This window comes from Martes martes (assembly GCF_963455335.1).
Source record: "Martes martes genome assembly, chromosome: 10".
Classification (NCBI taxonomy): Eukaryota; Metazoa; Chordata; class Mammalia; order Carnivora; family Mustelidae; genus Martes; species Martes martes.
The window spans coordinates 30,111,074-30,130,400 of NC_137898.1; the positions used below are offsets into that span (position 1 = coordinate 30,111,074).

At 46.9% G+C, this 19,327-nt stretch overlaps 1 protein-coding gene across 4 annotated transcripts in view; it reads right to left on the reverse strand.

Annotated features, from left to right (window-relative positions):
* Positions 1-19,327, reverse strand: part of KIAA1549L (KIAA1549 like) — a gene marked incomplete at both ends in the record, with an annotated part of 252,816 nt that overhangs the window by 13,440 nt on the left and 220,049 nt on the right. For all 4 annotated transcript variants that reach the window (XM_080817502.1, XM_080817503.1, XM_080817501.1 and 1 more), the window contains one exon: positions 9,901-10,251. In XM_080817502.1, coding sequence (XP_080673628.1) covers positions 9,901-10,251 — 351 coding nt within the window. The remainder of the gene's footprint in view (positions 1-9,900; positions 10,252-19,327) is intronic.

The following is a 19,327-nucleotide window of genomic DNA, read 5'->3' on the forward strand; positions in this document are numbered from 1 at the left end:
ATCAACACGTGAGGGGATAAAAGGAAAACAGGCAGAGATAGACAGGATCAGAGAGCCAAGCCACAGCCTCCTTTAGTGAGAGAAAATCTGGAAATGCTGTCTGGGAAGACAAAGCTTAACTTGTGCTCCTCATTCATCTTTTTCTTTAGGTATCATGCCTGCTAGATCTCTTGAGGAACAGGATGACAAGACTTTAAGCCTGAAGGCATCAGGACAAAAAAGCAGCAGCAGAGGGAATCCATAAATAGGGTTCTTTGAACTGAATGAGGTCTTCTCCCCCGCAGCATTTTAGCAGACTACATACTTGTAAGGGCCGACCCATGAGCTAACAACTAGATCCTAGATGAAACATACCTCTTAATGCACCGCGGGAATTGCAAGATTTAAGAGAAACCTCAAGGACCCTACGTACCACCCACTCCCTTCCCTCCCCGCAACCCTGCACACACCTCAGCAAACTGAAACCCAACCATGAGCTGAAACCAGAGACAGAAGTAGAAGTATGCAAATATGAAAGGTGGGTTGCCTGGAAGACAAGTGCCATGTTGGTAAACGATTAAGAGATAGGCCTTGGGACAGGCAAGGGGGTGGGGTGGGCACAGAGATACAACCAACCTGCAAGGGGCTGACATCGGTCCCTTCCATGAAGGCAGGCTGGTAGTGCTCCCAGGCTCGGGCAAGAGCAATTTTAAGTTTAGGCAAGCTCCCTAACCCAGGCTCTCAGGAATGGCATAGATTAAGATGAGCAGAAAGGAGCTCATAATCAAAGACCAGAAAACACAGGTGAAAGTCAGGAGAAAAAAAACAAACAACAGATTTAGATCTTTAAGGACTTAAGAGTTTGTGATTTCTAGGTTTAAAACAGAAAACAGAAAGGTAAAAAATGTTTATAAAAAGTAAATGACCAGGGGCGCCTGGGTGTCTCAGTGGGTTGAGCCCTGCCTTCGGCTCGGGTCATGATCTCGGGGTCCTGGAATCGAGCCCCGCATCGGGCTCTCTGCTCAGTGGGGAGCCTGCTTCTCCCTCCCCCTCTGCCTGCCTCTCTGCCTACTTGTGGTCTCTGTCTGTAAAATAAATAAATAAATAATCTTTAAAAAAAAAAAAAAGTAAATGACCAGACAGAGATATTCTCAGGAATGATCGGGAAATTTGAAAAAGAACGAATAGGACTTTCAGAGGTGAAATGTACTTACTGAAAGAAAACACTCAACAATGGAGAATGAAGAAATTGAGGTGCCACAGATGAAGAGAAAATTAATAAACTAGAAAATGGAATTGAAGGAATTACCAAGAATGAAGCACAAAGAGATAAGACAGAAAATATAAAAGAGCAGTAAAAAAATATGGAGGACAGCGTAAGAAGGTCTAACATGCAGCTAATCAAAGTCCCAGAGAAGAAGAGAGGCAATATTTTAAAAAGCAATGACTAAGAATTTTCCAGAATGGATAAAATCAATGAATTACTAAATTCAGGAAGTGCAATGTATCCCAAGCAGGATAAATGAAACACACACCTGGAAACATTGTACCGAAACTGTAGACTGCTGAAGCAAAGAGAACATCTTAAAAGCAGAGGGAAAAGGCATATCATCTACGAAAGGATGACATTTAAACTGACACTGGACTTCTCAACATCACCCAGAAGACCATGGAATGCAAAGTGCTCAATGAAAATAACTGTCAGCCTAGGAGTGTATCAGCAATGCTCACTTTCCAGAACAAGAAAGAAAGAAAACATTTGCCCAGATCTAGGGGTACTGGCTGAATCAACTTGGAAAGCTCAATTACCATGCTGCATTTTCATTTTCTGAGCATTAATCAATGATGTATGCTAAGGTCGTATTCAGGGAGCCAAACTCTGAAGCTCGACTAGATCCTAAGCTCCTTGGGTGTCAGCAACCATGGTACCCAGACTTGTGAAGCAAAATGTTTTGCACCTAATCATACTTAATCAGTATTTGCTCAATTGAATGTTGAGTGAACCAGAGTCAGGAGACCCAAATTCTCATCTTGATTCAGCCGTTCACTTTCTGTACACATCAGTCAGTCGCTTTGCCCCTCATTTTTTGTCATTTTCCTTGTGAAATAAGGCATTGGAGTAGCTATTGGCTTCCAAGCAAACTTTTCTATAGCCATGAAATCATTACGACATAACCTGAACACATACCCAGATTAGGGCAGAGCTTCTGTGGTTGAAGTTGATGAGGGGGTGCTGGTGAATTTGGACCAGCATGATGACAACCTGGGACCTCCCTAAACTCTAAGGTTTTGTAGAGAGTTGGAAACTCATTATCTTGTACTTCCTTATTATCAATAAACCCTCAAGTAAGGACATGCCTTTTCCAAAATAGAGAAGGGGGTTTGGAGCCCCTCTTCTCTCTTCTAGCCTCTCTCACGATACTTGGTAGAGGAGACAGACGACCTATTTTTATCCCTGATTCCTGGAAGGCTTATTCTATGCTCAACAGTTTTTTTCAGCCAAGAAAAAGCCTTTCTATGCCTGTGTCTGTCCCGTTCACCAAAGAATGGATTAAATATCCTGAACTTTTGATAAGTACCAAGGGAATTCCTTTCTCTGGAAGATTTTTCCAGATACAAGCAAGACTACGCAAGAGATCAGACCGTTGCCTTTGGGCTGTATCCTCAGGGCCCTGTGGTAGCCACAGGGGTCACATAAAAAATAGAGCCTGTGCCCTGTGCTTGGTGGCTGAGACAATGACCTCCCTTGTGTCTTCTTCCCTCCCTCTGTGCAGGTTCCCCAGACTTCTGAGCCCTCATGTTCTGGTTTCTCTTGTTATGTAGTTGGAGATCTGGCTTCCTGCTCGCAGCGTCGTGATTGAGATTTCACTGGAAGCTATTGCTCAAAACTGCTGTCTGGTTCCAAGTTCCCTGTTCCGTGACAGTGGCCATGAGGTGCCCAGCCTGGTACCCAAGGACACCGTCTTTTGGGATCCCTGCCCTCTGCCTAGGAAGGAGATCGGAGACTCAGAACTGAAGGCATTTTTATAAACAGGTCTGAGGTCTCTGAGGTAGAAGGAGCCTGGGTGTGACTAGACTGGGCCACTCTTCAGGCTTCTTAGAAGTTTGGTTGTAAGAGTAGAAGGGAAAAAGGTTAACTACGTAGTTTGCTCAAAGTTTCAGTTGCAATGTTTTTGGGAGGTGGTGGCAGTGGGTCAAGGCCGTCCTCTCTAGTAACCTTAGTTACTAGTTACAGTGCTCAAGGGGAGCACTACAGGGATACAGGTCAAAGGGGGCAGCCTGCAGCTGGAGGGACAGGGCGGAGGGTCTCAGGCTTTGCATGGTGCGGGAAGGAGGACTGACAGACCATAGTCGACCCATCCTCATTGGAGGCTTTTATCCAGTACCAGCAAGCCAGCCCCCGGTCAAAGTGGACGCACTGGTCTCTCCATACCTGCGAACAGTGCTGGGTTGTGTTGCCCGGTGCCCCCTCCAGCGCCTTGTGCTGACACTGACGATACTGCTCCAGGCAAAACAGGCATCTACATGGGGCTGCACAGAGCTTTACGTCCTGATGTAGGAACTAAAACCTTCCAGAAGGACAGTTCGTACTTAGTTGAAAACAGAGGACTTGGTAATTGAAGATTAACCCTATGGTGAAAACCCACAGCTTATCTTGGTCTGTCAGTTTACCATGAGCTACTGCTAGAGTCCTATCTAAGGTTTCCAAGGCCCTGGGACTCATAAAAGGTTCAAGCTGGAAAGAGGGCAGGAGACATTGAGACCATACCCTTTGCCTTAACCAAGGGGGGTACTAAAGCCGAGAGGTCAACAGACTTGTCCAAAATCCCATAGCCAGTTAAGGCCGCTGCCTTGCAACTCTGAGCTAAGGGTGGGGTGGTGCAGAGGGCACGGGTTTGAAATCAGACAAAACCAGGGTTGAATCCTGGCTTGATCCTTAGCAGCTGCTTGACTATGAGCAACTCATCTGTCTGTGCCTACTTTCTTCACCTGCTGATGGTGGCTATGAGACCCCCAGGCCAAAGGCTGTTTGAAAAGACTCATTTTGCATGTTAAGGTGACATCTGGCACACAGTGGGTCCTCCACAAGGAAAACCACTTCCTTCTGAGAGGGGTAATCCTTTGATACAGTAACTGTAGTAAGCAACACTTTCTTCTCCCCACAATTCCTGGAATCCAGGGCCCTCCTCCTACCCCAAGCAGCAAGGGCACCCAGCCTTCCTGCCCCAGGGAAGGAATGCCATAGCCACAGCCACTGAAGATGGCCCAGGAGCCAGTTCTCATTGGCGTTTCAATAGCCCAATAGCCGAAACCACTGACTTGAGGCTTTTGAATATAAAAAACCTAAGCCGGAAAGCACTCAAGGCCTAAAGTTGATTCTGAAAGAAGAGATTTGGAAGAAGAGAGGTACCTTTAGACTATTTTGCCTCTAGATGAGGTAAACACCCTTGGGTTAGGAAGGGGGGAGAGTTGGAGGGAAGCCAGAGGGCTTAGATGCTGATGGGTCTGGAGAAGGGGCTCTAGGTCCTGCCTCGAGGGGGTAGGGGGGGTGGGGGAGTTGGGGGGGTAGTTAATATGAGAAGATGCTAGACAGGGGAGAGGGATAGGGCGTGTGTGTGTGTGTGTGTGTGTGTGTGTGTGTGTGCATGGCAGGAAGTGGGGAGGCGTCCTGACAGAGCTTGCAAACAGAAGGCCGGGATCCAGCTGTGCTCCTCCTGGACTAAGAGCTGGAAACTAGATAGAAACAAGGACTCCTTAGGGACACCAGCCGGAGTAGTCAGAGGAAGACAAACTGAAACCAGATTCGGATGTCTTCTTCCCACGCCTTCACCAGGCTTTGCATCATGTAAGACCCCGCAACAGCTCAACTCGGGGGTAGGGAGGGAGACCTTGAACAGAAATAGAGCTTTGGGCACACGGAGAAGAGAACACTAAAGAAAAGTATATGTCCTGCTCCCCCTGAGTTTTGTGGGCCAAGTTTTCTCCAGACTTCATGTCCTACACCTCCCCTTCTCCCTTCCCATGCAGTCCTCCTGGATAAACTGGTTTTTATTCACTTGAGTGATTTTTCTAAGCTTCGAGGGTGTGCCTTTGCTGGATATTGGGTACTCGGCTGACTTTCAAGGGGCTTTCCTCAGGGTGGTCCAGAGGCAAAGATCCCCATGCCAGGGCTATAGGACAGTGTGACCTTCTTTCAAGGACTTCCGAGAGTTGGACAGTGACCCACCAACCAACAGTGCGGGGGACAGATCCTCTCCTGGTGTTCCAACTGTTTCCCAGCCATCAATGACTTTGGAGCAACCAGAAGTGGAGGGAGCCCAGTAAAAACTGACACTGAATTTTCCACCCCACCTGACCAGATGCGAACTCAGAACGGATTCAAATCGGGTTCCGAGAAACATAAGAAACGTAATTATCTCTTGAAGTCAAGTGTTGTGGTGAAGGCAGAATCATACCTGACAGGTCTGTGTATCTCATCAACAGAGGTTTTGTTTTGATTTTGAGGGGAGAACAGGAAAAAAAAAAAAAAAGGTGTGAAATTCTCAATTTCATCCTAATAGAGATGTCTCCCTTACCAGTGGCAGTGATAGGAATGGGCGAAATCCTCTCGGGGTCAGCTTCCTTAATGAGGAGATCACACTCTGATGTTCTGGGGATCTGAGTCTCCCCAAAGTCTGGAGGACACCCCAAGGCCCACTGGGCCAAAGGGTGGAAAGTGTGTGGGCTCTGAAGTCAAACAGCTCTGGGCTCCTACCCCATGTCTAGCCTCGACAGCTGTGTGACCTTGGGCATGATTTTTCAGTTCTCTGAGCCTCAGTTTCCTCACTGAGCACATGGGGATAACACTATTGACCTCACAGGATGCTAGTTAGATTCGAAGAAATAACGTCTACACAGTACTTAGCTTCGTGTCGGCACGTAACAGGAACTCAGTAGATGGCCGCAGCTGACACCGTTGTAATTATTACTGTTAGTTGCCCCTGGCAAGGCTCTAGTGGGGAGGCGGTTTTAATGCTCCCGCCTTGCTCTGAATCCCCTCCTTTGACACCAACAGGAAGGACGAAGGATGTTTTCATTCCACTTGACACATCAGGGGCCGCCGGCAAAACTGACTGGTCGTTAGGTGTCGAGTCCGTCCCTTCACAGACTCTAGGGTTGAAATGGATCAAGAGTTCCCCAAACTGCAACCCCAAGGTCCCAGTCTGGCGGCAGTAACCTTTTCCGTGATATAAATGCCATCAGCCTGGCCTAGCTCATTTAAAACTACCAGCTTCATGGGGCACCTGGGTGGCTCAGTGGGTTAAAGCCTCTGCCTTCGGCTCAGGTTATGATCTCAGGGTCCTGGGATCGAGCCCCACATTGGGCTCTCTGCTCCCTCCTTTCTCTCTCTCTCTCTGCCTGCCTCTCTGCCTACTTGTGATCTCTGTCTGTCAAATAAATAAATAATCTTAAAAAAAAAAATAAAACTACCAGCTTCCAATGATCCTCCGGCGGAGCTCCAAGCGCTTCCTTTTGGGAAGCCGAAAAGTAATCATAGTTATCCTTCTAAATTGTCCCCTTTTCTATGGATTCCCACACTATCATAGCCCAAGGGGGCTCAGCAAGAACTCGGGTTAAGAATCATGATTTCTACTGTGTACTGTTAGCTATTTTTTCCTTTTATGAAAATAGGGACCCCATGTGTTAGCAAAAAAGAGGAAGCCTTCATCACAAGAGAAGTACCTTTGATACTGTTCTGGTTCGATGGCCCATCTCTCTGCTGTGTTATTTCTCAGTTCTCTCCCAGTTTTTTTTCTCTCTCTCTCGGTGGCCTTATTTTTCAAGCCTAGAATGGTGATGTTGTTGCCCTCTCGGCACCACTGACAACCCTAAATTATGACAAACAGAATGATCTAGGCTTCCCTATGTCCCACAGTGAAATTTTCAGATGGCTTTGTTAAATTGAGGCCCCGTGGATGTGGATCCCATCATCGGCTGGAAGACCCTTCCTGGTGGTTTAGATTTTTTCGCTTTGAAATCGGATCTCTCTGTGGATCCCCAGAGTCTGGCCTCCAGCCAGAGGGGTCCAGCTCTTCTTGAGAATCATCTTCCAGCAGAAATGAAGCTTCTTTGGGACACTTAGTTGGAGCACCGGAGCTTCCCCGTGAAGAAATTTAACAGAGCAGGAGGAGGAAATGATAGAGTCTCAAGTCTGTCAGGGGAAGGGATATAACTAGGGGAATTCCCTGAAAAGGGCAGAATATTTTTACAATGATGACTACCACTTATCAAGCAATTTGAGGTGCTGGGCATCATTGGAAGCCCTCTGATTAATACCAGCAAACAAGTAACAGGTGCTAAACATTTTCCATCACTTCATCGTCACCGAGGCCGTCTTATCACCGTTTCGTGGACGAGGAATCCAAGACTCAGAGCTGCAGCCCCTGGCTATGGTCATTCAGCCACTGTGTGCCCTTCTACTCCAGGCTGAGGGCAAGTCCAGGGATGGGGTCAATGTACAGAGGTCAAGAAGGATGAGCCCATGAAACTGAAGTTAGTACGAATCAATACAGACAGACACAGGTGACCCTACCCAGAGGACAGACATTTAACAGCTGTGTATAAATGTGGTAAGATTCAGGTGTTTTCTAAATCTCAGTGAGAAAAACCCCTTCTTCCCCCATTAGAGTGGGTACTGATTTAATGGGCAATTAGAAAACTATAATTTTGCAAACTGTAACATGATGGCCAAGGGAAAGTCTTTTAAAGGTGATGGATCTGTAAGGCTTGGTGAGAATTTTTCTCTTTCTGAGAAAAGGATGTTTGGACTCTGGCTGATGGGAGCATGGCCTGTGTTGGCCTCACAGTTGCTGACACTCTTCTGGAAGGTGGTGCTTCTGGATATCCAGCAAACTTTCCTGATCTGCCAGACTCAGATTCCTGAGAGCTGGGCATGGCCCCCATGTCTTCTATTTTAGATTAAAAACTATTTTAAGAATTTTGCATTGTATTCTACCCATATCTCAGAAAATGGGATGTAAAAAAGATGGCTGGTGTTTACCCTTTGTCCTTCATTGTCAGTACTCTCCAAGTTTGCATATCACAGATGGAGAAGAGAGCTCCAATAACTAGCCCTTCTTCCGACAATGTCTTACTGTCCTCGGCTTGGCCTTCACCAAATGAAAGACCACACTGAGCCACAAACGTAAGTATTCTGGCCCATGTGGTCAACCAGCTTCTCACTGCAGGTTGCTAAGTTCGAATCCTTAAAAAAGCCTTGTTGGGAGCCTAATCAGAGTGAGCCAACTTCCCAGGAGCCGATCCCCATGGAGTGAATAGACAAGATAGAAATTCTGCACCTGCCGAACTGCCGATCCCCATGGAGTGAATAGACAAGATAGAAATTCTGCACCTGCCGAACTAAGGACAAATGCATGTGGGTGGTGGTCCCACACACACAGCCACCCTACCCTCGAGGTTCCGTTTGAAATAGACCTGTCTCTCCTGCTAAAGCTTAGCCACTGGGAAAGGTTAAGGCTAGACACTGACATTCCAAGGGGAGGGATGAGAAGCAGGGTCAAGGGGAGACATCTCAGTGACTTGGAGGAGAGGGGGGAGTCTGGAGCAAGGGAGAACAAGGAAATTCACAACCGTGTGCAGGCTACTTACTTACACAGCATAGCAATGATTTATTAAGTGCCTGTGTGGTGTGGACTATGGAGGGTAGGGGCATGAAATTATCACGAGGGTCCACAAGCCCATGGATGTCCCAAATAGTCTACAGCATATGAAAGAAATAACATGGACGAGGAGGCAAGGTAACATCGCACGAGGGAGAAGAGCACGCTTGTTAAGAACACGGGCCCTGGTGCCGACTGCCTGGGTCTGGGTCCCAGCAGTGCCCCCTCCTGGCTGTGGGACCTGAACATGTGTGTAATCCTCAGTTCCCTCATCTGTAAAATAGGGGAAAACTAATACCGGCCTCAGTGGTCCGTACGTAGTAAGGACGAAATAAATAAGCTAGCATGATCAAGAGCATATGTATACACATGATCAAAATGTAATAACGATAAAACAGTAACTATTGGCTTTTGTTATGTCACCACACATCACAACAACTACTTATAAAGTTCTGTTAATGAGTAACCTTAGGGAATAGGGCAGAGACTCTTACAAGGATGAAACCTACACATGCACAGTGCATTGTTTATTGCGGTCCATGGTTTATCCGTCTTTTTAAAGAAGTATCTGTAGATGCTCTGGTAATGAGTGAAATGCATGTTAATTAAAATTCTGGTTTAAATCATGGAAGCTGTCAGTCACGGGGCGCTTTCTCCGATGCTGAAGTGCACTTACCAGCGAACGAAATAGGTGTGACTGACACTGTTGTAGCATTTACTGTGTGCCTGGCATTCTTCTAAGCACTTCAGATAGATCGACTCGTTTAATCTTTACAACAACCCTAGGAAGCAGGTTATTTTTCTTGCTGATTTCACCTGCAGAGAATTTAAGTGATGTCTCCAAGGCTAGAGAGGAGTAGAGCAGGGACTCCGAGTGAAACCTCCTGTCGCCTGAGCCTCTGTGCTGAACCACCAGGCCCGTGGCCCCCTAATGTGTTCCGACATTGAAAATGGGTCCCCACACTGGGAAATGCAGGAAACCACCAGTGCATGAAGAATGAGGTTAAGCCTTCACAGGAGGGATTGTCGAAAAGGAAATTCATTCTGCAGTGTATTATGGTTTGATGTAAGGGCTTCCTGTGTGTGTGCACCCACGGGCTTAGTCTTGGATCGTGGGTGGAGGATGGGAAGAGAGCCCAGAAACGTTTGTCTCCAAATCCCCAGGTGGTTTTTCCCTAGACATCCCAGGCCAGAGACCCCTGCGGGAACACACCGGGCAGAGCTGACCCACTGGGGTAGGGGGAAGGGACGTCTGACTTACCGGCCGAGGCAGACTGTACTGGTACATTTCTGGGCGATAGGTGGGCACCCACTGCACCCCTGCCCTGGGCCGCGTCATGGTCCCCGGAGCGCTGGTCACCACCTCCGAGTAGGGCAGATGCTGTGCTGAGCCGTAGGCTTCCTGGTGCCGGCTCTGGCCTGCGTGGCCTGCCGATGCCAGGCTGAAGGCCTCTTCCAGCAGCATGTGCATCTGCTGCCGGACCTCGTCGATGGAGGGCTGGGAGCTGAGCGTGGATGTCTCTGAGTGGCCCTTCACCTGCCTTGACCTGCCGTAGCCGCGGGGCTCATTCACCCTGTCAATGTTGGTTTCTTCTATGATCTCAGGCTCCGTCTGGGGGATCAAACACATGCCCATTGATTTGTTAATGAACTTTCCTTCCCCTTAATGCTGTCTGCACTTTAAAATGTTCAGCTGACATGTGCTGTTAGGGACAGTGCTCACTGTTAGCACCTCCTCGCTGCCCCAGCCAGGAATCCAGCCCACAGGGGTGGTAAGCTAGCATTGGGCTCGGAAGGCCACTGGCCAGCTCTCTGTGTGCTAACTGGTATAGGAGGATGAGAAATGGCTTTTCAATGACGGCATTAATGGAATCCTCTAAAACCACTTAGAGACATTCTCCCCCCTTGTGCCTTTTAGAAAAGAATCTAGAGTGGGGCGCCTGGGTGGCTCAGTGGGTTAAAGCCTCTGCCTTCAGCTCAGGTAGTGATCCCAGGGTCCTGGGATCGAGCCCCACATGGGACTCCCTGCTCAGCAGGGAGCCTGCTTCCCCCCCCCCGCCCGCCCCCTCTCTGCCTGCCTCTCTGCCTACTTGTGATCTCTTGTCTGTCAAATAAATAAACAAAATCTTAAAAAAAAAAAAAAAGAACCTAGAGAGTCTAGTGGTCTACACCCCAATGATTGAGGGTCTGGACTCTAGATTCACTCCCTAAGTGGTCCTGTGTCCAGCCATTTAGGGAATTGCTGGCTGCCTGACACTAGTTTTATTGGAGAGAGCAACAAAATTCTGCCTTTAGATCCCTGATCTCAAGGTGGACAACATATTGCATCAGATGCTCTGGAGCAGGGCCCAGCAACCTGTGCTCTAGCCAGCCCTCCAGGAGACTCTACTGCCTGCTCAGGAGGCCAACGGTTCTAGAATGTTCTCCTGCCTTCCTCCAGCGAACCTTTCATTTTGGGGGCAGCTGCAGTCCCCGAGTGGGCAGAGGCTGGGGCGTCCCCAGCTTCCAGGGCAGGCTGCACGGACTGTCCCATGCTCGCCTGCTAATGAATGCTTATTTAAGGAGTCCGCCTGTGTCTGGGTCTCTGGGTCTAAGACTCGCTTCTGTGATATGGCCTGAGAGCGAGGCTGTGGGAGGATAGTTCACATTCACACAAGCATGTCCATGGCTACTACTGTCTGCTAGAAGAGCGCGAGGGTTCTGTGAGAATAAATCAGCGCAGATCAGTTTACCAGCCTGCTCTCAGTCCATGACATAGTGACACACTGCCACTTCAGCAAAATTAGACGATACGGTTAAGTAGGAGTGGAAAAAAATTCTAAAAATTCATTAACCTTTGGTGTACTTATCCCACTCCCAAGCCTATTGGGGTGTGCATGTGAACTCCTAAACACACACACACACACACACACACACCCATTAAAAAGATTTAGATATCTAGATCCTGGTTCTGGGTGCTTATTACTATTTTATAGAGAATGAATATTCTCCCACCTGGGTGCCAGAATTTAACAGTTAGGTGACCTTGGGGCAATGTCTTAACTAAGGCTCTCCCATCAAGCAGGACCCGAGACCTACTTTATTTACAGATCATTTGTTTTGGAAAACAATTCCAGGGAATAGGAGTTAGGGCCTAGGATGAGTAAACTGGGGGAAGGAAAAAAAGCCAGTCAAGGCATTAAATTAGTGATTGTCATGGGCAGTTCAGACTTCACCTTTCTGGGGATCCTCCAAGGAACCAGACAGAACATGCTTTAGGACTGTATGACAAAATTTTGTCCGCCAGCTCTCATCCCCCACTAGTCAAGAGTTGGCTCCAGCAGGTGTCCTTGGACTCTGAGATCTCTGCAGGCGCAGGGAGCAACAGGCTTCCATGGGTGTCCCACGGAACAGAGACAGAGAAGCCTCAGGGCAGAAGTAAAAGCTAAGGGACCACTACAGGGCCATCAAGTTGCTGCTGCAAAGGCCAGATCTAAAGGGTGTTTTGAGAAGATACAAGACGGGGCATAAAAGATGTTCGAACCAGGAAAGTTACTTCGCTTTCTGTCACTTGAGTTCCTCATCTGTGAAGTGAGGACAGTAGTAGCATCTGCCTCCAGGGGTCTCACGAGGATTAAATACGATGATACATACAGAGATTAGAATAGTAGCATATGGCAAAACACGACGGCCACCCTCGTCACCATAAGTGTCGTTATTATTACTTTTATATATTCAACCGCACCTGTTTCTCATAGAATTATTATGCGTCAGTCTCTTGGATACATGAGATAGAGCACAACGAGAAAATGTCACCAGGGAACTCGTTCATAAAGGGAAGTCTCTTGCTCCTTAAAATCAGTACACAGAGGGTCAGAAATTTGTTATTTTTCCTATTTTGAAAACGTAAAGGCACTTTCCATTAGTATTAAATTAATATAAGTACATTAGAGAAGAAATAGAAAATGCAGAAAACACCAAGAAGGCAAGAGATATTTCCTGTAATCTATCTTATCACCCAGAGTTAAGGCTTGGCGGTAGATCAAGATCAAAAGATAAGGTTCTCAGGGTGCCTGGGTGGCTCAGTGGGTTAAACCTCTGCCTTTGGCTCAGGTCATGATCTCAGGCTTCTGGGATAGAGCCCTGCATTGGGCTCTCTGCTCAGCGGGGAGCCTGCTTCCCACCCACTCTCTGCCTCCTTATGATTTATCTCTCTCTGTCAACTAAATAAATAAAATCTTAAAAAAAAAAAGATGAGGTTCTCTGTCAACCTTCAGATCTAGATTTATCAACAAACATCTACAGTAAGAATTGAGAATACTGGGGCGCCTGGGTGGCTCAGCGGGGTAAGCCTCTGCCTTCGGCTCAGGTCATGATCTCAGGGTCCTGGGATCGAGCCCCACATCGGGCTCTCTGCTCAGCAGGGAGCCTGCTCCTCTTCCCCCGCCTCCGCCTATTTCTCTGCCTACTTGTGATCTCTCTCTCTGTCAAATAAATAAATAAAATCTTTAAAAAAAAAAAAAAGAATTGAGAATACTATTTTTATAGGAACACAAGCAAAAATGGGTTATGGAGTAGAAAGCAGAATTACTTTTGCCCTAATAAACTCAGAAACATTTCTTACCTGGGTGCATGCCCCCAGGGACTCTTATCAAATGGGGATCTTTAGGGAAAGGCCCAGAAATGTGCTCCCTGATGGTTTGCTGACACCTTCTAGCTGGTGAATGCAACTTCTGAAACAAATTATCTTCATGATGCAGAGAACATTCTGGACAGAACCTGAAAGGACTTCAGGAGACCAGTGAATCCAAGCCCCATTTCCAGATGGGGTGGTCAAGGCCAGAGTGGTTGAAGTAATTTCTCCAAAGTCACCCAGGGTGGCTGTGGCCGAGCCTTCCATCCCTCCCACATCCTGCGGCACCACGTTGCCCATTACGTTTCCCTGTCGGTGCTGTTTGCCACCCATACACTGCCCTTCCTCCCTACATCCCCGTCTCCCTAATAAATAATGCATGCTTAAGGCTAACCTGCTCCCAGGTGGAAGATTAATAGCACTGGGGGGAGCTATGATTTTTCCCACCCCTGAGCTGTCCTATGCATTTCCAGTCATATTGGTGGATCTATTATGTGAATTTATAGTTGTGCTTTAAGCAGGGCAAAAATATACTTCTTGGCAACGACTCCCTGTTCTGCCACTCTCCCAGGAGCCCGGGCTGCGGGGGTGGGGGATGGGGGGGCTGTGCCAGCTTGGGGGTTCTCTAAGTTTGGTGGGAAAGATATCGCCTTCAATGAGGAGGTGGAGACACTTTCTCCAGGCTCCCACTGCACCCACCCCACCACACCCCAACAGAAGTCGACCTCTGCTTCCCACCCCAGAGTTTCCATTTCGTATGGAAGGGGGCTTCCCTTCAGCTGGAAGGGCCAGAGTTATACTCCAAGTGACCTCATAGGTTTGCTCCAGCCTCCTCCTGTTTTCCTACTGTTCTCACTTGGTTTTTCAGTCTCCGGACATCTACCGATGGAAACAAGATGAACTGTCATTGTACCCTGGGCTTCCCCCTCCTCGCACTTGCATTTGCTTATTTAATGTCCATCTTGCCCAAATCTGGATGCTCCCTGAGCCCATTTCACCTCTGTCTCTTATAAACTTAGCATATTCAAAAAAAAAACTGTGAAATTAAACCAGTAAGAAATTCTGTCCAGTTGTCCATGGGGTAGAACCTGAGGTTAAGCTAAAAGACCCACATTCTCTGACACGTTTACTCCACGGCTGATGAGCTGTATGACCACAGGCAAGTCAACTCCCTCATCCTTAGGCTCCTCCGCTATCAGATGGGGGAGCTGAACTTTGATCTGGGAAGGACCTTCCGGTTCTCACCTTTACTGTTGCTTGGACTCTGTCTGCCCCCGGAAGAGTCCTGGGTTTTCCACATGTGTTTCCTCACCCACCCCTGAGGACCATCTGGCTGTACCCACTTTCCAGATAAGGCATATCACCTCTATGCTACTGTAACTTGCTTAACTTGCCCCAAGCCCTCTCTCTAATTTACACATTTCTGAAAATACATTTTGCTTTTATTTGTCAAAAAGGGGGAGACAGGAACAAAGGCAAACTTCCCAATGTGGGCTGATGGTTGACTTGTGTAAATGTTGGGGGCTGTGTCTGGGACAGAGACTTTGTTTTTAAACCTCTTTAACTTGAAGTTTACCATGCTTACTTCTCCAAACTCCCAAAGCACGGCAAAACTTTTTTTTTTTTAAAGCTATTTTCTAAGTTAATCAAGACAGACTTCAATAACAATTCTAACAAATTAATCAGGGAATGTCCATTCATGGTAGGAAATTAGAAAACACGAAGTAAAGGAAGACAATTAAAATCCCTCTAATCCTCCTGCCAGAAAGAACTACTGTTAACATTTTGGCCTTTGTGCGTATCCTTCCAGATGTTTTCTATGCATATGAAATAGGAGGAAGATTATCGGGGCTGGAGCCTTGCCATCACTTCCCCACTCCCCATCAATCCCCACCCCCACTCTCCCATCCTGGGCCAAAATGAAGAATGCGGGCTTGGCCCTGCAGTTTCTCCCCTCCCCCCTTTCAAGGACAGCCCCAAGCAGGCCACCCAGATTCTCCAGCTATTGTGATGGAAAATAGGAAGTGGGGGAGAACAAGCGAGCAGAAGGGGTGTGGGCTGCAGGATTTTTAATTGGGATTCTGGAGAGAGGTGCAGAAGCACCTATGACAAAGGAATGGGAGAGGAATTTAGGGAATTTTGTGAGTATTACAGGGCATGATATAATCGCCTTCATCTGTATGACAAATACGAGTAAAGGAATAGATGTACTGAAAAATTACTTTTGTTGACACAGACACTCAAACTGAGCCATCTGGGTCATGCTTTTATAAACAGAACAAACAAACATACATACATATATATGTATGCATATATATACATATATAAGGTTTTTTTTGTAAAATGGGATTGTATGTAATATTTCGAAGCCCTTTTCATATACAATATTGTGAAATGTCTCTGCCGTAAATATATGTATTGTTGGGAATAACTTTAAATGATTTCATAGCATTCTGCTATATGGAGTTTTCGGTCTATATGTCAGAATCCGCTCTTGTAGGTGGGGTCCTAATATCTTGCTATAGAAACAAAGGTGATGTAAGGGTACTTGTGACTGACACTCTGCACATAACCATGGATTCAGCCCTAGGTTAGACCCCTACAAGTGGAATTATGGGGTCAAGGGATACACACATATGGAAGATCTTGGACTCTTACCATATATTATCACTCAGCAGCAAAGGCCACTGGTATTTAGAAGAAATTAAGGCCATTTCTTCTCCACACCTGAACACGCGACCCCTCCCCCACTCGGGGCTTGAGCTCTGGTACTCACTGGAAAGAGTGAGAATCTGTGACCCTTTCAGACTCTTTTTTCAAAAGAGCATACCAGGACGACTCACTCAGGAGCTAAGTATCCATGTGACTTCAGCTTCTCTGAAATACTACAGGACAAACTTGAAGGGAATGACAGCCCTACTGGGATCCCCACGTACCTTCTTTCTAGAAAGTATTCCAACACAAACACAGCTTAGGACACAACTTAGTCCTAATGCCTGGTCCCGGAGCATATTCTAGCCGTAAGGCGTCACCAAAACTAAAAACTAGTTTTCTGGGGTGTCTGGGTGGCTCAGTCAGTTAAGTGTCCGCTTTGGGCTCAGGTCATGATCTCAGGGTCCTGGAAAGGAGCCTTGCATCGAATGGCATTGCATTGGGCTCCCTACTCAGCAGTGAGCCTGCTTCTCCCTCTCCCTCTGCCTCCCCACCCCCCTCATGCTCTCTCTCTCCAATAAATAAGTAAAATCTTAAACAAAACAAAAACGCAACTGCAAAACTAAAAACTACTTTTCTATCAGACACCTAATGAAAGGGCAAGCCATGGACCAGGAGAAAATACTAGGATTTGTGACCGGAATATATATGGAATTCCTGCACGTAAAGAACAGAAAGACAACTCAGTTTAAAAATTGGGCAACGCAAACCATGAATCATGGAACACAACATCAAAAACTAATGATGTACTATATAGTGGCTAACATAATAAAATAAAAAATAAAAATTAAAAAAATGGGCAAATGGCTGGAATTGACATTATCAATACAAGAAGATACATAACGTGTCTCATAAACACACGAAGGAGTGCTCAACAGTGGCGGGTAATTAAGGAAATTAAATCATTTCACATTTTAGCCTGAGATGGCTAAAATTAAGAAGGTTAATAACAGCAAGTGTTGGTGAGGTTGAGGAGTGAAATCAGAACAATTTGAGCCTCCCACCAATGGCGTGAGAAGGCTCAAATTGGTGGGAGGCTCAAATAGCCCACATACCTCTTAGACCTGTTTGTCGTTTCTTAGAAAGTTGAACATACACCTTATGACCCAGAGATTCCACTCCTACAGATTTATCCAAGATACATGAAAACACAGTGTCCTGGCCCATTCCAGTTGCCAGAACAAAATGCCACAGACCGGATAGCTTATAAACAACAGAAATGTCCTTCTCACAGTTCTGGAGGCTGGAAGTGGGAGGACACCGGCATGGCCGGGTAAGGGTCCTCTTCCAGGTTGCAGACCTCAGATGGAGGAAGGGGTCGGGGAGCTCTCTGGGCTCTCCCGTCTGAGGGCACTAATCCCATTCTTGAGGGCTCCGCACTCATGACCTTATTACTTCCCAAGGGCCCCACCTCCTAATACCAACACATCGGAGGTTAGGATTTAAGCACACAAATTTTGGGGGATGTAAATCTTAAAAAAAAAAAAAAAAAAAAAAAGATGTGTGGGGGGGGTGTTCCTGGGTGGCTCGGTTGGTTAAGTGTCTGCCTTCAGCTCAGGTCATGATCCCAGGGTCCTGGTATAGAGCCCAGAGTGGGGTTCCCTGTTTGGTGGGGAGCCTGCTTCTCCCTCTCCCTCTGCCCCTCCCCACCCAGTGCTCTCTTTTGCTCTCTTCTCTCTCTCAAAAAAATAAGTAAAAATCTTTTTAAAAATTGGGGTGACCATAGCATGTATGTTCATAAACTATGAAAATATTTACAGTAGTGTTTTCTGGTAGCTTCAAACTAGAAATAACCCAAATGTCCAACAACAGGATGGTAGACAAAGAGTGATCTATTTATGCAACAGAATACAACAGAACAGTGCCCAGTAATAAAAAAATAAATAAATGACAGATGCATGGAACAACATAGATGAATTCTTTTCTTTTTTTTTTTTTTTTTTTAAGATTTATTTGACAGAGAGAAAGAGAGAGAGCAGAGGGGGAGGGGCAGAGTGAGTCTTAAGGAGACTCCACACCCAGCATGGAGCCTGACGTGGGGCTCAATGTTACCAACCTGAGATCATGACCTGAGCTGAAATCAAGAAGAGGATGCTTAATGGACTGCTACCCAGGCATCCCAGCGTAGGTGAATTCTGAGCAAAAGATGTCAGGCACAGAAGAGTACGTACCAAATAAGTAAGTAAAAATGCCATTTACATGATGTCTAAGAATAGGTAAAACTATGAAGGTAGATATCAGAAAAGTGGTTGCCAGGGGGGCCATAGTGCAGATGGGAGTGACCTTCAGAAGGTGATAAAAATGTCCTATATTTCGGTTGGACTGGTGGTTAAGAGGGTAGAGGCATGCAATGCTCATCTAGTTGTACACTAAACACCTATACATCTTATCATTTTTAATTTTGCCTTAATAAAACAAAACAAAATGGCTTGGACCACATAGCTAGTTCTATGGGGATGGTCAGGGAAGGCCTCTCTGAAGAGGGGACATTTTTGAAGAGCTGAAGGAGAAGGGGTTAGCCATGGGAAGATAACAGGGGAGCTTCGGGAAAAGTCCTGAGACAGGAAAGAGCTGATAGTATTCGAGAAAGAGAAAGATGGGCTGCTATGGGCTGAACTGCGAACCCCTCGACGTTTAGCCTCTGGAACTGTGAGGAAATAAATTTCTGTTGTTTTAAGTCACCAGGTCTGTGGCACTTGGTAAGGGCAGCCGGAGCCGACTGACACCTGACCTGTGTGGCTGGAGCCCCAGCTGGCAGGAGGCGTGGCGGGGCAGGAAAGGCAGGCAGGAGCCTGATCACGATCACGTAGAGTCTTGAAGGCCATGGTGAGAAGAATGGAGAGTTTTCAAAGGGCAATGGGAAACTCTTGAAGAATTTTAAGCATGGGAGAAAGGTGATTGGAATTTACAGAAGGCGAGCTAAAAGGCTCTTGCCGTGATAAAGGTAAGGAGAGACAGAAGGGGCTTGAGTTAGGGTGCTCGTGGACAAAGAAGGGATAGATGAGCTCGAGAGATGTCTTGGAAGAGAGCTGACCAGACTTGGTGAGAGATGAGATATGCGGATGAAACAAAGGAAGGAGTCAAAGTTGAGACCTTTACCAAGAAGGCGGCATCTTGCTACTTGGATGGAGCTTGATGTGCTCCAAGCTCCCCGGGCACGTGTTGTCCTCTGAGCCCTTTCACTTGCTCTTCTTTCGGCCCAAATGTTCTTTCCCCAAGGCCAGCCAGGCTAGTCACCACCCCCCGCCTTCCCTGGAGACAACCTATGAAGAGCGCCTCCTGTTTTTCTCCAGGTCTCACCCGGCTTTATGCTCCCCCTCAGCATTTCTGACGTGCTGAACATCTGTGTGCTCAGATGTTTGTT